We start from the raw sequence: 19,798 nt of genomic DNA on the forward strand, positions 1-19,798 counted from the left end.
CACCTTGCAGATTTCTCCTAGGTGGGCAGAGTTTGAGGGTCTTAATCGCTTGGATTGATGCTTTTGAGCTGTGGTGTTGGAGAGGACTCTTGAGAGTCCCTTGGCCGGCAAAGAGATCCAACCAGTCCATCCTAAAGGACATCAGTCCTAAATGTTCATTGGAAGGACTTGATGCTGAAGCTGAAACTCCAATCCTTTGGCCACCTGATGCGAAGAACTGGCTCATTTGAAAAGACCCTGATGCTGGGAAACATTGAGGGCAGGAGGAGAAGGGGACGACAGAGGATGAGATGGTTGGATGGCATCACCGACTTGATGGACATGAGTTTGAGTAAGCTCCGGGAGTTGGTGATGGACAGGGAGGCCTGGCGTGCTGCGGTCCATAGGGTCGCAAAGAGTCGGACACGACTGAGCAGCTGAACTGAACTGAATCTCTTGGAGGGACTCTGAATGGTCAGAACAGCATGCATTATCTAAAGACGCTCAACCTTTCCTAGAGGCCAGGCTTCCTGAACCTCAGCACTGTTGACGTATGGGCTGGGCGGCTATGCTGAATTGTAGGTTCTTAAGACTGCATCCCTGGACCCCACCCACTGCGTGACAGGAATGCCCTGCCCCCTTGCCCTCCATGGTGACAACCAAAGATGTCTCTGCCCTTTACCAAATGTCCCTCTGAGGGCAGAACCACCCCTGGTTGCGAACCACTGATAACACGTCCTTCAATTGTGGAATGTGTTTCTTCAGTTAGTTTTTATTGCAAAGTGGAGTTGTAACGAGATTCTCATTTCTCCCTTCTTTTTCGTCTCGGGCTACATTTTGATTCTTTCTGCAGAACGCAAGTGAACTCTTTAACAGTGGTCCTGGTGGTCCCTGCTTTTACTAAATTTTTCCACAGTATTTTTCCCCTCAAGGAAGGGGGGGACCTTCTGCCAATACTGTTTCCAGCAGATAATAAAATAATTGGGAGTAGCTGGCTTCAATCCGGGTTTTGTTTTTCTTTGGGTTTTGTTTTTCGGGTTTTTTTTTTTTTTTTTTGGACTCCCGGTGAGGAGATTAGATAACCAGGAAAAGGGTGTTACTCTTAACATTCGTGAATAATTGCGTCTCCAGAAATGATTCAGCAGCGTTGCCCTCTAATTTCAGCAGCTGACAGGTCACCCTGTAGGCTCCTCTGTGTTTCCTGGGAGCTTGGACTGCCTTCTTATGCTAGACACGTTCCCCCCGCCGCCCAGATTCAGGAAGGCATTTTAATGGTTCAGCTAGCTTAATTTAAACCCAGGTTCAGGGCTCATTGTTCAGCTGAGCCGCTAAAAATACTTCTCTGACTGCGGTGGCGTTTTTACATTGCTAATGTTGTCCCCATTTAAAGAGAGAATCCTTATGAAATGGTAAAGGCAAGCACTTCTGTGAGGCAGTGGTAGTCTTTGCTTTAGAAAGCATACAGGAAAATATTCGTTTCATCAGATAATAAATAAGGAATACCTGAATGGTTTGTCCTCATGAGCGCAGGGTAGAAGTAATTTAAAAGCAGGTGAGGGAAATCCCTGGTGGTCCAGTGGCTAGGACTTGGCGTTTTCACTGCTGGGACCGGGGTTCGATCCCCAGTTGGGGATCTACAGTCTTGCAAGCTGTGAGGAAGGAAAGGGAGAGAGGGAGCAAGGAATTAAGTCAGGTGAAACAGAAACGTCTCATTTCTTTGTTTCCAGTTCTTTGGTGATGTATCCCTGTCTCCTAGATTACCCCTAGGCTCTATGATTTGCTAGGAGTCACAGAATTTGGGCTTCCCTGGTAGCTCGGTTGCTAAAGAATCTGCCTGCAATGCAGGAGACCCCGGTTTGATTCCTGGGCCGGGAAGATCCACTGGAGAAGGGATAGGCTACCCGCTCCAGTATTCTTGGGCTTCCGTTGTGGCTCAGCTGGTAAACGAAGAATCCGCCTGCAATGCGGAAGACCTGGGTTCGATGCCTGGGTTGGTAAGATCCCCTGGAGAAGGGATAGGCTACCCACTCCAGGATTCCTGCCTGGAGAATTCCATGGGGTCACCAAGCATTGGATACAGCTGAGCGACTTTCACAGAATTTGGTAACCGTTCCACTCGCAGTGGGTTACAGCAAAAAGATACGGATTATAACCTTCGTAGTGGTATATGGGGTACTTGAGGTTGCTGAGATCGTGGAAGTGTTCTCAGTGAAGTAAATAAGGTTAATCATGTGAGGTGCTGCATATGTGAGCTGACCTTATTGCGTAGTTCTTCCACAATGTATATCCACGTGTCACATCATCACCGTGTATACCCCAAACTTACACTTTGTTACATGGCACTTAAGTCCCAGGAAAAGTCAATCGAAAAGATCAACAGGTTCATCAAAGTCGGTGCTACGTCTCCATTTTTGTTACATCCCTCTTAATCATATAGATTGAGTGTATATTTTGTTTGTTCGGCTTGTTTATACAGTATCCAGTGGAGCCCTTTGTTTGAATTGATAGCTTCAGTTTTTCTCCATTGAGATATAATCCGTACGTGGGTGCCAAGTGACTCTCGGTGACTCTGGTGAACCTATGGACTGGGGGAATTCTCCAGGCAAGAATTCTCCAGGAGTGGGCTGCCTTGCCCTCCTCCCGGGGATCTTCCCATCCCAGGGATCAAACCTGCATCTCTTAAGTCTCCTGCATTGGCAGGAGGGTTCTTTACCCCTAGCAGCACCTGGGAACAACCCCCACCCCCCTCCCAAGTAAAAAAGAGACAGGTTACAGTCAGCCGAGGGCAAAGTGCGTGGGGTCCAGTCCAGGAGAACCAGGCACAGACTTGCGGGTGTCCCCTCCTGGCTGAGCAGTGTGATGATACCTGGTTCTCCCAGCAGCATGTCTGATGGCAAAGGGGCTGAGCTGCTAGCCTCCCGAGCTTCGCCATCCAGGGTTTTATGTGGACCTGCAACTCTTGTCGAAGGGACAGGAGCACCTGGGCAGACCCAGGCTGTCCACCCAGCCCCAGTCCCCTCCAGGTGGACACCTGCGGTGTGTGGTTGTGTATCGGTCACGTGTGTTTTTACTTCACGTTTGAAAACTCACTGTAAAGAGTGTAGGGGCAGATAAGTAGCTGGAGAATGTGATATCCACGCCTCTCACATAGAAGAGCGTAAAGCACCCCCCAGGAGAGCTTTGTCGGGGCAGGGCTGCACACACCTCCCACAGCAAAGCTTGCCCACATTTCCTTTGCAGGACAGAGCTCAGTCTGGGGGGCCGATCTCCCCTTAGGCCCCTTAGGGCTTTCGAAAGACCCTGCACTGTGTGGGGGTCATCTCATCCCAAACCCTTTTTGACTGGTGCCCATTGCCAACAAGCTCCTCTTCATTCAGAAAAAGAGTGTCTTTCTGAACTGCCCTTTGGGTGTGACGATAACCCACTGAAGCGTAGCAAAACGGAACCGTGGCGCAGTTGCTCTTGATGCATCCCCGAGGTTCACGGTCCTCTCGATTTCCCACGTGGCTGTGGTTGTGCCGTCTTTTCTGAGTGTGCTGCTTTCCGTCGTCCGTGCGGTCAAAGCTCAGATTCAAGGTTTGCCATTCCTGTGCTTGTTTACTTCTCAGAGAATCGGGAGAAAGCAGTTCGCTAGAAAAGCACTGGAGAATCGGCCGAGTGTTTGTAAGTTCTTGTTTAGTCTCCCAGCCACGTCTGATTCTTTCGTGACCCCGTGGACTTTAGCCCCCCACCCCACCCCCCAGGCTCCTCTGTCCGTGGGATTTTTTTGGGCGAGAATGCTGGAGTGGGTTGCCACTTCCTTCGACAGGGAGTCGTCCCAACCCAGGGATCGGACCCGTGTCTCCTGGGTCTCCTGCCTTGGCAGGTGTGTTCTTTGCCACTGAGCCACCTGGGAAGCCTGCATGTAAGTTACACTTGTTTCACTGTGCGTCTTGCTCAGTATAGCCAAATCGTGTCCATGAGTATGGCCATCAGAGAAAGGTTAGGTGCTGTTGAAAAAGTCCTTAAAGCTTCTTAGGCCATTGCTTCCTCCTTTAAAGGGTGGGGACGATACGAAAAAGCCTCAGATGGTTCCCGTTTCCTTTTTTGGCTGAGATGAATTAACCGTGCTTACCATGGTGCCTGTTTCCAAAGTTCATACACCATCACATTTCAGATCTGCCTGCTCTGAAATTCTAATGTGACCTTCAAAGTGTCCAGCTTTGATGTGCTTCATTCTGCCAATCATAGTTCCCTTTCTTCCTTCCAGACTCAGCGAGCCAGTCATCTGGACTGTCAGACACAACACTGTCCTTTTTTCCCCAAGTTTCTGTCTGTAGCCTTAGTGATGTCTTCTCTGTCCACGTCTAAAATGCCACGATCCCCAGGGTGACATCCTTTTTTCTTTCCCTCCCACATCCAGGTCTAGGTTTCTGTCCCTAACTCACGTCTTCTCCGCCAGTCTGGGGGTGGGAGTGGGCGGTCTCTCCCCAGCCTCTCCTCAGATTCCCCCGGTCTGCGGGGCCCACGTCCAGCCTCTCTGTTGCCTTCTGTACTGCTGTGTTCATTGTGTATTTCCCAAGCATTCTTCAACATGATCCCACACTGAGAGCATTGCCATTTCCTGACCACTCTTCCTCCCCTGCAAAGAGGAACTCCCTCTGACCCCGTAACCTCATCCAGGTTTCACGTGAAAATGTCAGAATCACTGTCATCTATTTCTCGTTCACGGTGTCTTTCCGACTGCCTCCATGCCCAGTCCTCTCCCCCTCGCCTTTCTGTCAGCTGGGCACTCCCTGTATCTTATCAGTGTTTCCATCTGTTCCATTGTTTTGTCTGAGTGACTGTAGGTCCCATTTACTAAGCATGAGCTGTGTGCCGGGCATGATTCTCAAGTTCTTGATGAGTCAGACTGTTTCCCCCTAAGATGGAGATGGGGCTTCCCTGGTGGCTCAAGACGATAAAGAGTCTGCCTGCAATGCAGGAGACCCAGGTTCGATCCCTGGGTCAGGAAGATCCCCTGGAGGAGGGCATGGCAACCCACTCCAGTATTCTTGCCTGGAGAATCTCAGTCAGAGGAACCTGGCAGGCTATAGCCCATGGGGTTGCAAAGAGTTGGACACGACCGAGCAACTAACGCTTTCATTTTCTTTTCAAGAAGTAGATACAGCTGCCTCCGTCGTTGACAGGTGAGCGACCCAAAGCATTGAGGAGATAGTGGCTTGCCCAGGAAGACATAGAACTAGAATTCAGAACACACCCTCTGGCTCCAGAATCTTCCACTTAAATGATTTTTCTTCGCTCTTAACGTGGTGGGATGGTTGGTTTCTTTTTCAGCATTAAGTTTGCATTCCTGAGATAAACCCCACATGGCCTGGACATTTTGTCCCCTTCACTGGATTCCGTCTTGTTGATTCTCTGTCTGGCATGTTCATGTCTGTTTTACTAAGGGCGGCTAGGCAGTGATGTTCCTTTCCCAGTATTCTCATTAGGTTTGCACCTTAGGGGTTACACAAGCCGACGGATCAAAAACTGCTTTCCTAAGGACCTGTAGTCCCATAATTTAGGTCTCTCCCCTGGATTAGTTGGCAGAATCTGACTTTAAAAGGTATTGCTTTGGTCTCTATCGCAACCAGTCATTTCTGTCTTTGTGGTCCAAGAGCAGCCATCAAAAGTGCATAGACCATTGAGAGTAGCTGTGTTTCAATAAAACTTTATTTATAATAACAAGCCAGGGGCCAGATTTGGCCCAGAGGATACAGCTTGCAGACTCTTGTCTGAGACGGCCCATAGAATACATATGTTTCTTCCTGTCCAGGGAGCCTGGACGCAGTGTTGGTATCCTGAGTATTTATTACCTCCTTGTCTTTTGAACGTGTCTGTAGCCCTCCCTTGTCTATGCGTGTATTTCCCATCCTTGGTTCTCTTGTACCAGAGACCTCATTTTGCCATATTTGCGTACACCTGAAAGTATTTTGTTAATATTTACTTACATTTTTCCTTAAATTGAAGCAGTTAACGTTTCACTAAATTTTCAAATACGTCTACTATTGTGTTTGCATAATGCACAATTTAAAAAAATAATGATTGTTAAATTTTAAAATATCTACCCCTCATGCTTTGTAAAATTGTTTTGGGTACCATCAGAGGTACGGGCACTCTCCAGGAATCCGATGTGTGCGGATTAAGCAGCTGTCAGGATTTTCAGCTCTACCAAGTGTTTCCCGCTGGCCCTGTTGAGTGGTGGCACCGCCCTAGTGCTAGCATTAGAAGGGGACGCACGAGAGGAGCAAGTCTTTTTCTCCCCACCCAGGGAATTAAACAGGCGTCTTGACACAGGGGCTGCTAAACTCGAGTTGGCGGTGTTCACAGAGGAGCAGGGGAGGGGTGCAGACAGAAGGAGGCATTTGAGCTAGAACTCTTCAGGGGAAAAGGAAGCAGAGCATTTCAAGCAAAATCGTCAAGAGCCCGCATTAACGTTACAAGCCTCAGCAAAAGCCGGCTACACCGTTTAGGGGAGAAGAAGCATCTTGGCAAGAAGTACAAAGTATACAGGATGGGAGGAAGAGGAAGGAAGTGCAGGGGCTCTGGGTCACGGGGAGCAAGTGAAGGCCAGGGTGTCCGACGGGAGGCCCATTGGCTAGTGTTTGAAAATGAAATCTGAAGGCCGTGTGCATCAGGGGTGACTCTCCGCGAAAACAGACTCCACGAGAACAATGTGCATGCTAAGTCGCTTCAGTTATGTCCAACTGCCTCTTTGCGACCCTGTGGACTATAAGCCCACCAGGCTGCCTCTGTCCTTCTCCAGGCGGGGTTACTGGAGAGGGTTGCTGTGTCCACCTCTAGGATCTTCCCGACCCAGGGATCGAACCCGCGTCTCCTGCCTTGGAGGCAAACTCTTTACCGTCTCAGGCGCCAGGGAAGGAAGCCCCAGGCAGAATGGTGGCTGAGACTAATGAGTCACTGGGAGAGCTGCTGATACTGTGTTAGGTGAGAAAGAGCAGGGGTGTGAAATCCTAGGACCGCAAGAATTAAACGTGTAAAAAATCAATTTACAGAGGTAAGGGGGACTGGAGGAAATTACCCCCGGGTAAGAACAGCAGTTGCATCAAGCATCTAGTGATGTGACTGTTCCCTCTCTCTTCCAAACTGCTTTCTCTGTTTCTCCTCCCCCTAAGTCGTGTGTGTGTTTTTATTATTGTAATTTTTAATGGTGTCATCCATCGTAAATCTCTGTGTTGGCGGTCGTGGTTGAATTCCCCAATTAACAAAATAGTAAATCCAAGCTTTATGAGGGTTCAAGGGCTGTTGGGGGTGATGGGGCCAAAGGGGGCTGGCTGCAAACCTTGCTTCTCTGCATGGCGGCTGGAAGCCAGGGCTGGGGTCTGGGGGAGCGCGCCCCGATGCCCCTTGTGGGCGAGCTGCCTCCCCTCGCAGTTTGTCGGCCCCGGGAGGAAATAGCACCGTGCATTTATAACCTGACTAATGCCTTCTCCTCCTGGAGCCCTCCCAGGTTTGGGAGATATTAAACATCTTGGCAGGCCCGCACTCAGCCGCCACCCCTGGGGTCTGGGCCAGATGTTAGAAGCAAAACCCTATTTTTAACGAGGTCCTCCTGCTATTTCTTTTGGGCGCCTTCCAAGCAGTTCCATTTTACACCAAATTCCACGTGACGGCAGGTCAGTGGGAGTAGGTCTGCAGCTCTGAGAGCAGCCTGCCTGCGCTCAAGTTTTTCTCCAGCAAGATAGTAGAGAATTAGGACAGAAAGCGGGGCTGGGTCTCGGGGCTGGGGGGTGGGGGGAGGAGTTGGTTTAGATGAAATGTAAAGTCAGTGTGCATGTGTGCAGTGATTGCAGATCGCAGAGTCAAAAGCAACTCTGAGCAAAGATTTGTGCTGTTGACCATAAATGAAACTGGGGTTAGCGGTTTTGTGTGGCTTCCCGGACAGAAAAGGTAATCCTCTGGCGAGACAAAGCCATCACATCCAAAAAGAAGTGAACTGATGATAAATTAGCCCGCAAAGATGAGGGGATGGTATCTTATTCTCCTGCCTTGCCTGTTTACAGTGTGAGTGTGTGTGTGTGTGTGTGTGTGTGTGTGTCTGTCTGTCTGTCTGTCTGTCTGTCTGTGTCTGTGTGTGTGTGTCTGTGTCTGTCTGTGTCTGTGTGTCTCTGTCTCTGTCTGTGTCTGTGTGTCTCTGTCTCTGTCTGTGTCTGTGTGTGTGTGTTTTGATTTATTGGACCCAGCTGCCACTTAACTGGGCTTCCCTGGTGGCTCAGATGGTAAAGTGTCTGCCTGTAATGTGGGAGACCTGGGTTCGATCCCTGGGTTGGGAAGATTCCCTGGAGAAGGAAATGGCAACCCACTGCAGTACTCTTGCCTGGAAAATTCCATGGATGGAGGAGCCTGGTAGGCTACAGTCCATGGGGTCACGAAGAGTTGGGACACGACTGAGCGACTTCAGCGGTTCAGCACCTAACTGGGCTCAGTGGTAAAGAATCCACCTGCCAGCATAGGAGTCTTGGATTCGATCCCTGGGTTGGGAAGATCCCCTGGAGAAAGAAATGGCAACCCACTCCAGTATCCCTGTCTGGGAGATCCCATGGACAGAGGCGCCTGGCGGGTTACAGTCCACTGGGTCACAGAGAGTCAGACACAGCTTAGTGACTAAACAACATCAGCCATTTCACCTCCCTCCAACCTCTCTTCCATGTATATTGGTTACCTGTACTCTCGCCAACTCCCCTGCACCTGAATCTCCTGGTCTCCCACACCGAGAGGAAGGCAGGCCGTGTTGCAGGCCTCTGCGGTTCTGTGGCAGAAAACTACGATTCAGGAAGAACGGATGGAGGAGAATGGACAGAGAGTGCTCACTGCTCTGCGTCCAGGGATGCTCCAGAAACAAGGAGGCACTGATCTACCTTAGAATCCACACTTTTGTTTCCAGAGATGATCCCATTGTTAGGTGCCATCCCCGTTTGTTGTTGACTCGCTGAGTCGTGTCCGACTCTTTGCGACCCCATGGACCACAGCACGCCAGGCTTCCCTATCCATCACCACCTCCCGAAGCTTGCTCAAACTCATATCCGTTGAGTCGGTGAGGCCCACCAACCATCTCATCCTCTGTCGTCCTCTTCTCCTCCCACCTTCAGTCTTCCCCAGCATCAGGGTCTTTGTCAAAGAGTTCGCTCTTCCCATCAGGTGGCCAAAGGATTGGGGCTTCAGCTTCAGCATCAGTCCTTCCAGTGAATATTCAGCACTGATCTCCTTTAAGAGGGACTGGTTGGAGCTCCTTGCAGTCCAAGGGACTCTCAAGAGTCTTCTCCAGCACCACAGTTCAGAAGCATCAGTTGTTTGGCGCTCAGCCTTTTTTTATTGTCCAGCTCTCACATCCGCACACGACTGCTGGAAAAAATCACAGCTTTGACTGTTGAGACCTCTGTCGGCAAAGCACCATCTCTGGTTTTCCATGCGCTGTCTACGTTTGTCATGGCGCTTCTTCCAAGGAGCAAGCGTCTTCATTTCACGGCTGCAGTCACCATCTGCAGTGATTTTTGAACTGGGCTTCCATCCGCATAGCCAGTTGGAATGGATGAGTGTCCTGACCAGTGGCTGCTTGACATTCACTGATTGTAGGGTTGGACCGATGGCCAGAGCCAGTGGGCTCTCTCTCTCTCTCTCTCTCTCTCTCTCTGAGAGGTGGCTCTCGTGAAAATCACGTTACAGACCTCCCAGGCACACAGACTCTAACTCTCGTCTGTCCAGTGGGCAGCGTTCCCACTGAGCTGCTCGCTCACCCTCGTTTCCATAAAGCTGTAGTCTCAGTTCCTGTCTATTTCTCGGTGATGTGGCCCCTGGTGCGATAAGCTTTCTTGTATCCCCGGCAGCGTGACATGGCCCGGCCCCTTCCCACAGGAACTGCAAGTCACGGGTTCTTGGTGGCCTTAATCTCTGTGTGACGTCACTCACTCACCTCCATAAATCAAGATCTCGCGGGTTCAGTTGGGACGATGAGGTCGTTCCTTCCTCTGTATAGAATTGAAAGGGACCTTGGCGATCAGCTAATTCCACCTGTTTTGTTGGTTAGAGAAGGAAGCTAATGAGGGCAGGCCCAGGCTGGTGAAGTGTGTTCTCTCCACAAATAGAAAGTTGTTCAGTTGCTCAGTTGTGTCCGACTCTGTGACCCCATGGACTGCGGCACGCCGGGCCTCCCAGTCCATCACCATCTCCCAGAGTTTGCTCAGACTCATGTCCATTTGAGTTGATGATTCCATCCGGCCACCTCATCCTCTGTCGCCCCCTTCGTAATAAAAAGGAACTGTAGCAAATGCATGGAATGTTGTTCAAAGACTTAGCAACTGCACACCAACACACCCTCTGGTGACAAGCAGAGGTGTTCCAGGTGTTGCCCCCGTCTCCCTCTGGCTGACAGAAGTGCCCACACTTCACAACCAGGAACCACCGTTGTACACCAAGGGAGCAGAGTCTTAAGCAGAGGTGTCCTGCAGGAAAGTGGTATATATGCTTCTCGCAAAGGCAGCCTGGTGAGGTATAGTGAGAGATGGCCAAGCTTCTTATGGCAGGAAATGAGAGGTTTGCAGGGCTACGTTTGGGTCTGCAGACTCTTCACTGCTTTTGAGATTGAGAGGGAGTCCTCGGTTCCTCGTGTCAGATCAGCCAGGTTACCGTGACGGCCTTGGGTCCTGTCGACTAGCACCTAGAAAGCTCTACTACTGCCGGCTGACACTTAGGGAAGTACTCGGTGAACGGCGGCTACTGATGCCGTCACCTTGTCAATCACACAGAGCAGAAGGCGCGTCTCAGGGCCTTTCCGGCTGCCGTGACAAAAGGCTGCAGACCGAGAGGCTCGTAAACACGAACAGTTTGTTTCTTACCATTACGGAGAATAGGAATTCCCAGGTGCCGGTGGAGTCACTGCGGGCTGCTGAAAGGCCAGGAAGGTGTTGTGGGAAGAAAGTTGTATGTGGTCTTGCAGATAACAGTCATGAACTGAGTGTTTGCCGTGTCGATGTTTGGACACTAACCCCATTCGTGAGGACCCCACCCTCGTGTCCTAATCACCTCCTTGACACCACCACCTTCAGTTCAGTTCCGTTCAGTCACTCAGTCGTGTCCGACTCTTTGCAACCCCATGAACCACAGCACACCAGGCCTCCCTGTCTGTCACCAATTCCTGGAGTTTACCCAAACTCATGTTCATTGAGATCCAAGCATTTCATCCTCTGTTATCCCCTTCTTCTCCTGCCCTCAATCTTTCTCAGCATCAGGGTCTTTCCCAGTGAGTCAGCTCTTCGCATCAGGTGACCAAAGTATTGGAGCTTCAGCTTCAGCATCAATCCTTCCAATGAACACCCAGGACTGATCTCCTTTAGGATGGACTGGTTGGATCTCCTTGCAGTCCAAGGGACTCTCAAGAGTCTTCTCCAGCACCAGAGTTCAAAAGCAGACACCACCACCTGACGGAGTGCATTTTCAGCATATGAATGTTGGGAGACAGGCGTTTAGTCCATAGCAGTAAGAAAGGGCAGAATGGATGCGGGGTAGACTGACACTTGCTTTCGTGTGGTCTGTGTCTGCGGGTCCATATATATATATTTGCACACACGTCTGTGGTACACATATATATACATACATACGTTCGTACATATGTGTATATATGGGCTTCCCAGGTGGCACAGTTGGTAAAGAATCCACCTGCCAGTGTAGGAGATGCCAGAGGCGTGGGTTCGATACCCTTGGGTCAGGATGTTATCCCCTGGAGGAGGCAATGGCAACCCACTGTAGTATTCTTGCCTGGAGAATCCCATGGACAGAGGAGCCTGGCGGGCTGCAGTCTAAGGGGTCGCAAAGAGGCGGACACAGCTAAGCTACTGAACACACAGACACATAAGTGTGTATATACAATATACACGTAATAGTCAAGTTGGCACACGTTTCCTATAAAGGAGCATATCCTAAATATTTTTGACTTTGTGGCCCATCTGGAGGAGGGCATGGCAACCCACCTCAGTATTCTTGCCTGGAGAATCCCCATGGATAGAGGAGCCTGCCGGGCTACAGTCCCTGGAGTCGCAAAGAGTCAGACACGACGGAGCAGTGAACACTTTCACTTGCGGCCCATACTGTGTGTCTTGCAATGACTCAGCTCTGCCGTTGCAGTGTGAAAGCATCCACAGATAGCGTATCAACTCATGGGCAACAACTGCTCCAATAAAACTTGATTGATAAACACAGGCAGCGTGGGCCCTGGGCTGTATATCCCTGGTCTAGACAATTTTCATATCGTGCCCGCCGGCTTTGGATAGCTGTCAGTATTCCCAGTATTGAGTCTATGAAGTCCTTAATAAAGACTCTGCATTTAATGCCTCAAACAAATGCCTGTAATGCTGCCTTTAATGTTAAGAGTTGGACATGCTTGGTCGTGTGCAACTCTTTGTGACCCCATGGACTACACCGTCGACGGGATTCTCCAGGCCAGGATACCAGAGTGGGTAGCCTTTCCCCTCTCCAGGGGATCTTCCCAACCAAGGTGCCTTTGTTTCAGCTGAAGGTGGACCACCGGCCTCACAGCTGCCCGAATATTATATGTCTGCCTTTCTCCGCTGAATAACCAGTGTTTCCAAGGGCCAGTGAGTGATTCTTCAGCAGGTTCTGCTGATGAATCAGGCCAACATTTAATTGGGCAGGATGGTTCACTGCACAGCTCGAATGGTTTGGGAGGCCATTTGTGAAAGAGGTCTGGCTTAGTGGTTTAGCAGTGGTTTAGTTTTTAATCTGTTTGGGTTGCCTAGTGGGTGAGGCACATCCATGCCCACGCTGCTTTCCTAGCACCTGTCACCCCAAATGGGAAGAACAGTGCTCTTCAAGATCTTATTATTTTTAACGTATTGTTTGTGTTGAGGCATAGTGGATCTATAGTGTGTTAGTTTCAGATGTATAGCACCAGATCTTTTTTTTCAATGTATTGTTTTTATTGAAGGATAGTTGATCTACAGTATGTGTGTGTTTGGGGTGTTTAGCAAGTGAAAGTGAAAGTCGCTCAGTTGTGTCCAGCTCTTTTCGACTCCATGGACTCTGGGATTCTCCAGGCCCGTATACTGGAGTGGGTGACCTTTCCCTTCTGCAGGGGATCTTCCCAACCCAGGGATGGAACCCAGGTCTCCCGTACTGCAGGCGGATTCTCTACCAGCTGAGCCACCAGGGAAGCCCCATAAATGTATACGTATATTCTTTCTAAACTTCTGTCACTTTATAGGTTATTGCACGGTATTGACTGTCGTCGTGTGTGCCTTGCAGTAGGTCCTTGTTGGTTATCTGTTCTCTGAATGGTATTGTGTCTCTGTTAATCCCAGACTGCTAATTATCCCTTCCCTACCTTCCCCTTTAGTAACCACAAGTTTGTTTTCTAAATCTGGATGTCTGTTTCTGTTTGGTAAATAAGTACATTAGTGCTTTTTTTTTTTTAAGAGCCTCTATATACAGGTGATATCATTTGGCTTTTGTCTTTCTCTGTCTGACTCACTTCGCTTAGTATGATAGTGTCCAGTTCCATCCACGTTGCTGCAAATGGCATTGTTTCATTGCTTTTCTTGGCTCAGTAAGATTCCATTTTCTCTATGTACCGTGTCTTCTTTATCTGTTCACCTGTTGATGGACTTCTCCGTTGTTTGCATGTCTTGCCTATTGTAAATAATGCTGCAATGGACAGATGGGGTGCATACTTAACTCTTGATGGTCTTGTTGTGCCTTATAGAAAATGTAGTATAAATCTTTCCCTTCCTGGATTAGACACTGAAGAATCCGCCTGTAGTGCAGGAGACCTGGGTTTGATCCCTGGGTTGGGAAGATCCCCTGAAGGGGAGGGCATGGCAACCCACTCCAGTATACTTTCCTGGAGAATCCCATGGACAGAGGAGCCTGGCGGGCTACAGTCCACGGAGGTCACAAAGAGTCAGACACGACTGAGTGGCTAAGCACATGGAAACCTTTCCCATCTTAGCATGCTTATCCCCTTTTTTCCTCTTCAGAAATACTCTGACTTCACCTGGTTATCCGCCCGTGCCCCCGGCCCCCCCATTACTGTGTGTTTCCTGAATTCGCTGGCTTGCTTTTTAGTGACAGCAATCCACCCGTGGTGTTTATAAATGGAGCAGAAGCGTGTAGACCTGAGGACTGTGTCATTAAGGGGCTGTGGTTCCTGTGGGTCTTTGGTTCTCTGCCGTGGCGGGGTTCGTCAGACGTTTTTCAGTTGTCATGACTGAGGAAGGCTTGCTACTAACATCTAGTGTGTAATGAGACGTCCCTATTGGTGCAGTGGTTAGAACCCCACACTTTCACTCCCACAGCCGTGGATTCAGGCCCTGGTTTGGTAACTATGATCATGCGGGGCAGGGCACCATGCAGGGCAGCCAAAAAAAAACCCAAGACAGAAAACAAACATCCAGGGTGTGGAGATCATAGATGCTGCTAAACATCTTGTAATGCCTAGGACACAGCGCTTCTCACAACAAAGAACAGTTTGGTCCCAATGTCACGGTTGAGAAACCTTCCTGAGAAGTGCTTCATCGGGGACGCCTCCTAGGTAGTGGGCACGTCTGCAGGCTTCAGCGACTGCTCCAGTGGACACCAGCGGCAATCACACTGAGCCGTCACGTGGATCAGTCATCCAGGGGCCACCAAGCTCTCTATTCTGCCCCTTTTCACCAACTTCCACGCCTGCCACTGAGCCGGTCCCGAGCGTTTCCGTCTCTGCCTGCTGATACTGTGTTCTTTATTCCTCCGCGTCTTGCTGGGTGGAAGAAGGGGTGTGCAGAAAGCTGAACAGGCTTAAGGCACAGAAGCTACAGGACCGGCAAGCTGCTAGTGAATATGCTCAGTAGCCTTGGAGTCCGATTGGGAGGGGTGGGTGCTGATGCTGGTGGAGGCTGGGCCACCCCAAGGGTAGCATCCTTCCTGGAGATGGCAGTCTTCCAAGGTGACTCCAGACTGAATTTTGCGAGCCTCCCCCCAGTACATACGTTTAAACGTAACCTGGGTCCATAGAGTCAAAGCTACGGTTTTTCCCGTAGTCGTGTATGGATATAAGAGTTGGACCATAAAGAAGGCTGAGCGCCAAAGAATTGATGCTTGTAAACAGTGGTGTTGGAGGAGACTCTTGAGAGTCCCTTGGACGGCAAGGAGATCCAACCAGTCCATCCTGAAGAAAATCAACCCTGAGTATTCACTGGAAGGACTGATGCTGAAACTCTTAATGTTTTGGCCACCTGATGTGAAGACTGCCTCACTGGAAAAGACCTTGTTCCTGGGAATGATTGAAGGCAGGAGGAGAAGCAGGCGACAGAGGATGAGATGGTGGATGGCATCACCAACTTAGTGGACATGAGTTTAAGCAAACTCTGGGAGATGGTGAAGGACAGAGGAGCCTGGTGTACGGCAGTCCATGGGTTTGCAGAGTCAGACACAACTGAGCGACTGAACAACTATCCCCAGTTAATACTGGGAAGTTCAGTCGTTAGGAGTTGATCAGGTCCTGAGGATGGGGCCTTTGTGAATGCAGTTGTGCCCTTGTAAGAGGCCCCACAGAGCTTTCTTGCTCCTGAGGTTACGAGGAAAATGTAGTCATGTGTGTGGTCCGTAAAGTGGTTCTCAGCACACACTGAACGTGCCAGTGCCTTGATCTTGGAGTTTAGCCTCCAGAACTGTGAGCAGTAAATGTCTGTGGCTGACACCACGCAGGCTGTGGGATTTTCCTCCAGCAGCTCGAATGGACAAAGACGTACACCAGAAGTGTGACCTCTCTCTGACGACTGCTACTCCATCGGTTGCTGAGAGGTTATTTGTCTGGGGCCCTGGCCATAGTCCACGCTGTGCCCTGGGGCAGTGCTCTGCAGAAGGTGCTACGTGGAATTTTGTGGTGGGCTGAGAGACGGGTGTCCAGCCACAAGCTTGGAGCTAGCGCGTGGCCTGTGTCAGGCCCCAAGGGTGATCTCGGGACCTGATTCATAAAAAGAAGAGAAGGGTGCAAGGGAGAGACTGCAGGCGGTCCTGTGCGTGCTTAGTCATTCAGTCACGTCCGACTCTTTGCGACCCTGTTGGCTCCTCTGTCCGTGGGGATTCTTCAGGAAAGAATACTGGAGTGGGTTGCCATTCCCTTCTCCAGGGAAATGTTCCCAACCCAGGGATCTAACCCAGGGCCTCCCACATTGCAGGCAGATTCTTTAACTGTCTGAGCCAGCAGGGAGGGAAGGTGGTCGTGGGGAGGCTTACATGAATTAGGAAGCGTTCTTCAATTAGAAGCAAAACCTGGTCAGTTGTGGGCACCGTGTCGGAGCTGGCGGGGTGGCGTCTTGTCACTACCCCAGTGGGCGTGGTCCTGCTCTGGACCTCGTGACGACACCAGGAGGGAAGCAGATGACTCTCAGTCCTACATCCTGTCCCATCTGCTGATGGAGACACGGATAAGGAGATGGAAAAAGTCAGTGAGCCAGATGGTCACCCGGGAAGAATTCTACAAGCCAGAAGCGATGGTGGCCCAGAGTACGTAGGAAGGGAGTCCATGAGGTTGGGGCGTCTCTCAGCCAGTGATACCCACTCGGTCCTTCTCTGTCTGCTGACCCAGGTTTTTCTCGTGCACCCTTGCCGGAAACTGGATGAGAGAGCTTGGAGATTAAGACTCTGTGTGTGGTGGCGGAGATGCAAAGAATAAGGTCGTTGGTGAAGACGGGGGTGGATGTTTCTGTTGTGGCAGGAGTGGTTAGGGCAAAGGAGGGCCAGAGAGAGAACAAGTAAGAAGGAAAAACAGAAGGCCGATTTGCAGAGGGCCTTTCTGTGCTCATGCCCTTCCAACAACAGGAGCACAGGGACCCTGTGTTGGAGAGGGGCCTCCAAGGTGCTCTCCTGCACAGTCTCATGTAGGTGGTTCCAGCTTGTAAAGAAATAACACGGGAAGTTAATAGCAGGCTCTACAGTATTACTCTGGAAATAAATATGAATCAAGCGCCTATTGCATGTATTCTTAATAATCAGGCCATGAGGAGGAGGGGTGAGGGAAGAGAAAGGGAAGTTTGCAGACAGGGCTCTCCTTGCCTGGAGCAACACTGCCATCTTGCGGGCCGTTCTGTGTGTTGCAGAGGCTGGCTGTGTTTGTTGACCCAGATGGAGGCTGGGGGATCTGGGGGCGGGCAGCCCATCATCCGGCTGATGAAGGGGGTGTCCTAGGAAAGTGAAGTGGGGAGGCGGTGTGCAGGTTCCCCCGTGAGACTCCCCCCCAACCCCTCTACCCACCCCAGCATGTAGGATGAGCTGGTCTTGATGGGAAGATGTTCACAAGTGATGGCAGTGGGTTGCCCGGGACCCCCCAACAGGTGACAGCAGAGGGGAAACTTATGCCTCAGACCATTCCCTCCCCATCCAGAAGGCCCCCGAAAACCTCCTTCCTGGCCCTGCAGCCTCCTTCATTGACACGGGCCTCGTTTGTTACAGCAGTCTCCGTCTTTGAATCGCGCCTCGTTCGTTACGTGTGGTCACCGGCCCAGTCTTTCTCCCTGCATATTTTCATCCAAGCAGCTTCCTGCACGCCTTTTCCGTGAGCACCTTTCACCTGCCCAGTGTTGTCAGTGGGTTCATGCTGAGGCATTTGACGAGGGTGCTGCAGGGGCTTTGCGGGTGTGGGGGACCCTTCATCCCTTAGCCAAGGGTGGGGAGGGGGTCATGCCCAGTTCCGTAAAGCGACTCAAGGTTACCCCGCGATGGGTGCAGAACCGCCTCATGTTTCTTCCCACGGTTGGTGATGAGCTTCATTTGCCCCGAACGCTGGGAGGAGGCTGGCTCCTGCCAGCAGACATCAGCGTGAGCTTCTGGAAGGAGCCGTGCGGAACCCAGGCACACAGAGCCTGGAGTCCAACTTCTGTAACGTCTACCCCAGGGCAGACTGTGGCCTCTGTTTTGCTTTTAATAATGCTGGAAAGGGTTGGGTATGGGGGAGGGGGAACTTCCCCGGCAGTCCAGTGCTTAAGACTCCTGAGCTCTCAGTGCAGGGGTGGGATGGAGCCATGGGTTCGATCCCTGGTCCAGGAACTAAGGTCCCACTTGCTGCGCTTGGTAGCCAAAAAATATTTTTTAAAAAATAAGTTGTTTCTTTGTTTAAATAATAATAATGGCACTGGAAAGCCTCTGCTTGCTTGCTTTCTTCTCTCTCTCTTTTTTTTAAAGCTTTTTTACCAGCTGTTCCAGGCAGTCACACCTTGGTCTGCCGTCTGTCTCTGGGACACGGCCCACACCAGAGGCTGGGCGTCCTATGACCACGAACCCACCCCCTGCCCCGTACTCCTTAGGCGCATCTGACCTCCCAGGGGTGCGTGCTACAAGTCCAGGCCTCACGGAACCCCACCCACCCACGCACCCTCCTACCCCACCTCCCATGCGCTTCTGCAGGTTTCTCCCACTCGGCGTTCACATTCGGTATCGAGAGCCATATCAGCCAGTCCAACATCAACGGGACGCTAGTGCCGCCCGCCGCGCTCATCTCCATCCTGCAGAAGGGCCTGCAGTATGTGGAGGCCGAAATCAGCATCAACGAGGTAACGTGGGCCCTCCCCCGGGGGGTGGGCACGCGGGGGAGCAGGACGGGGCCCCTGCAGCACGCTGCCGCCCCGGGGAGCCTGGGCGCTCTGGGAAGACCCTAGCGAGGGAGCTCCCCACAGCCTCTCCCAGTGCGTTAGGGTCCCGTCTTCCCTTATGCTAGCCCTTTTCCCAGCAGGGATCCCGGTGCTGTGACACCCGAGGAGCCAGCTCCTGAGGCCCCGTAGATGGCTGTGGACTGGTTGGTCGTGGTGGTATCACTGAGAGAGGCAATGCCTAGGCAGGTTGACAAGAAGTCCGGAGTTGCTGTGGAGCAGGAGGAGGAGGAGGAGAAAGGGACCTGGGGTGCTCAAGGTGAAGATAGGGGCCTGGAATTCTCAAGGAGGAGGAAAGACAAACATCTTTTTTTTTTTCCCCCCCTTGACACTTCCTTAAGTCTTAGTCACATAAAACGTTTTTGTTTTTGTTATTTTTGAGCCTGAACTGATGAATACGTAAACAGCTCACTTTAAACTCTGTCCTAAGGATTATGTAACAACAGTGTATATCTCCTGCTTGAGGACAGTTTCTCCTTCCTGAAAACCCTCTGGCTTATCCTGTTATCTTAGATATGAATTATGGGAGTCGGTCTGGTAAAGTTTTCACAAACTTGAGACATTCTTTTGATTTCTTGTAATAATTAATGAGAAAGAATATAGCTCCCTTGCCAGCACTGGTAACACTCCGTCTAGTCAAGGCTATGCTTTTTCCAGTGGTCATGTATGGATGTGAGAGCTGGACTATAAAGAAAGCTGAGCGCCGAAGAATGGATGCATTTGAACTGTGGTGTTGGAGAAGAGTCTTGAGAGTCCCTTGGACTGCAAGGAGATCCAACCAGTCCATCCTAAAGGACATCAGTCCTGGGTGTTCATTGGAAGGACTGATGCTGAAGCTGAAACTCCAATACTATGGCCACCTGATGCGAAGAGCGGACTCATTGGGAAAGACCCTGATGCTGGGAAAGATTGAGGACAGGAGGAGAAGGGGACGACAGAAGAGGAGATGGCTGGATGGCATCACTGACTCAATGGACACGTGTTTGAGTGAACTCCAGGAGTTGCTGATGGACAGGGAGACCTGGTGTGCTGCAGTCCATGGGGTTGCAAAGAGTCGGACACGACGGAGTGACTGAACTGAACTGAACTGAACACTGGTGAGGGGGCCACTCTTCGTCCCCCTTCTGATATATGTGTCAGAAGCT

At 50.8% G+C, this 19,798-nt stretch overlaps 1 protein-coding gene across 5 annotated transcripts in view; it reads left to right on the forward strand.

Moving 5' to 3' along the window:
• LOC138431416 (F-box-like/WD repeat-containing protein TBL1X) overlaps positions 1 to 19,798 on the forward strand; it is a 247,993-nt gene that overhangs the window by 194,024 nt on the left and 34,171 nt on the right. For all 5 annotated transcript variants that reach the window (XM_069573549.2, XM_069573552.1, XM_069573551.1 and 2 more), the window contains one exon: positions 18,412 to 18,557. In XM_069573549.2, coding sequence (XP_069429650.1) covers positions 18,412 to 18,557 — 146 coding nt within the window. The remainder of the gene's footprint in view (positions 1 to 18,411; positions 18,558 to 19,798) is intronic.

Source organism: Ovis canadensis, chromosome Y, assembly GCF_042477335.2.
Source record: "Ovis canadensis isolate MfBH-ARS-UI-01 breed Bighorn chromosome Y, ARS-UI_OviCan_v2, whole genome shotgun sequence".
Lineage (NCBI taxonomy): Eukaryota > Metazoa > Chordata > Mammalia > Artiodactyla > Bovidae > Ovis > Ovis canadensis.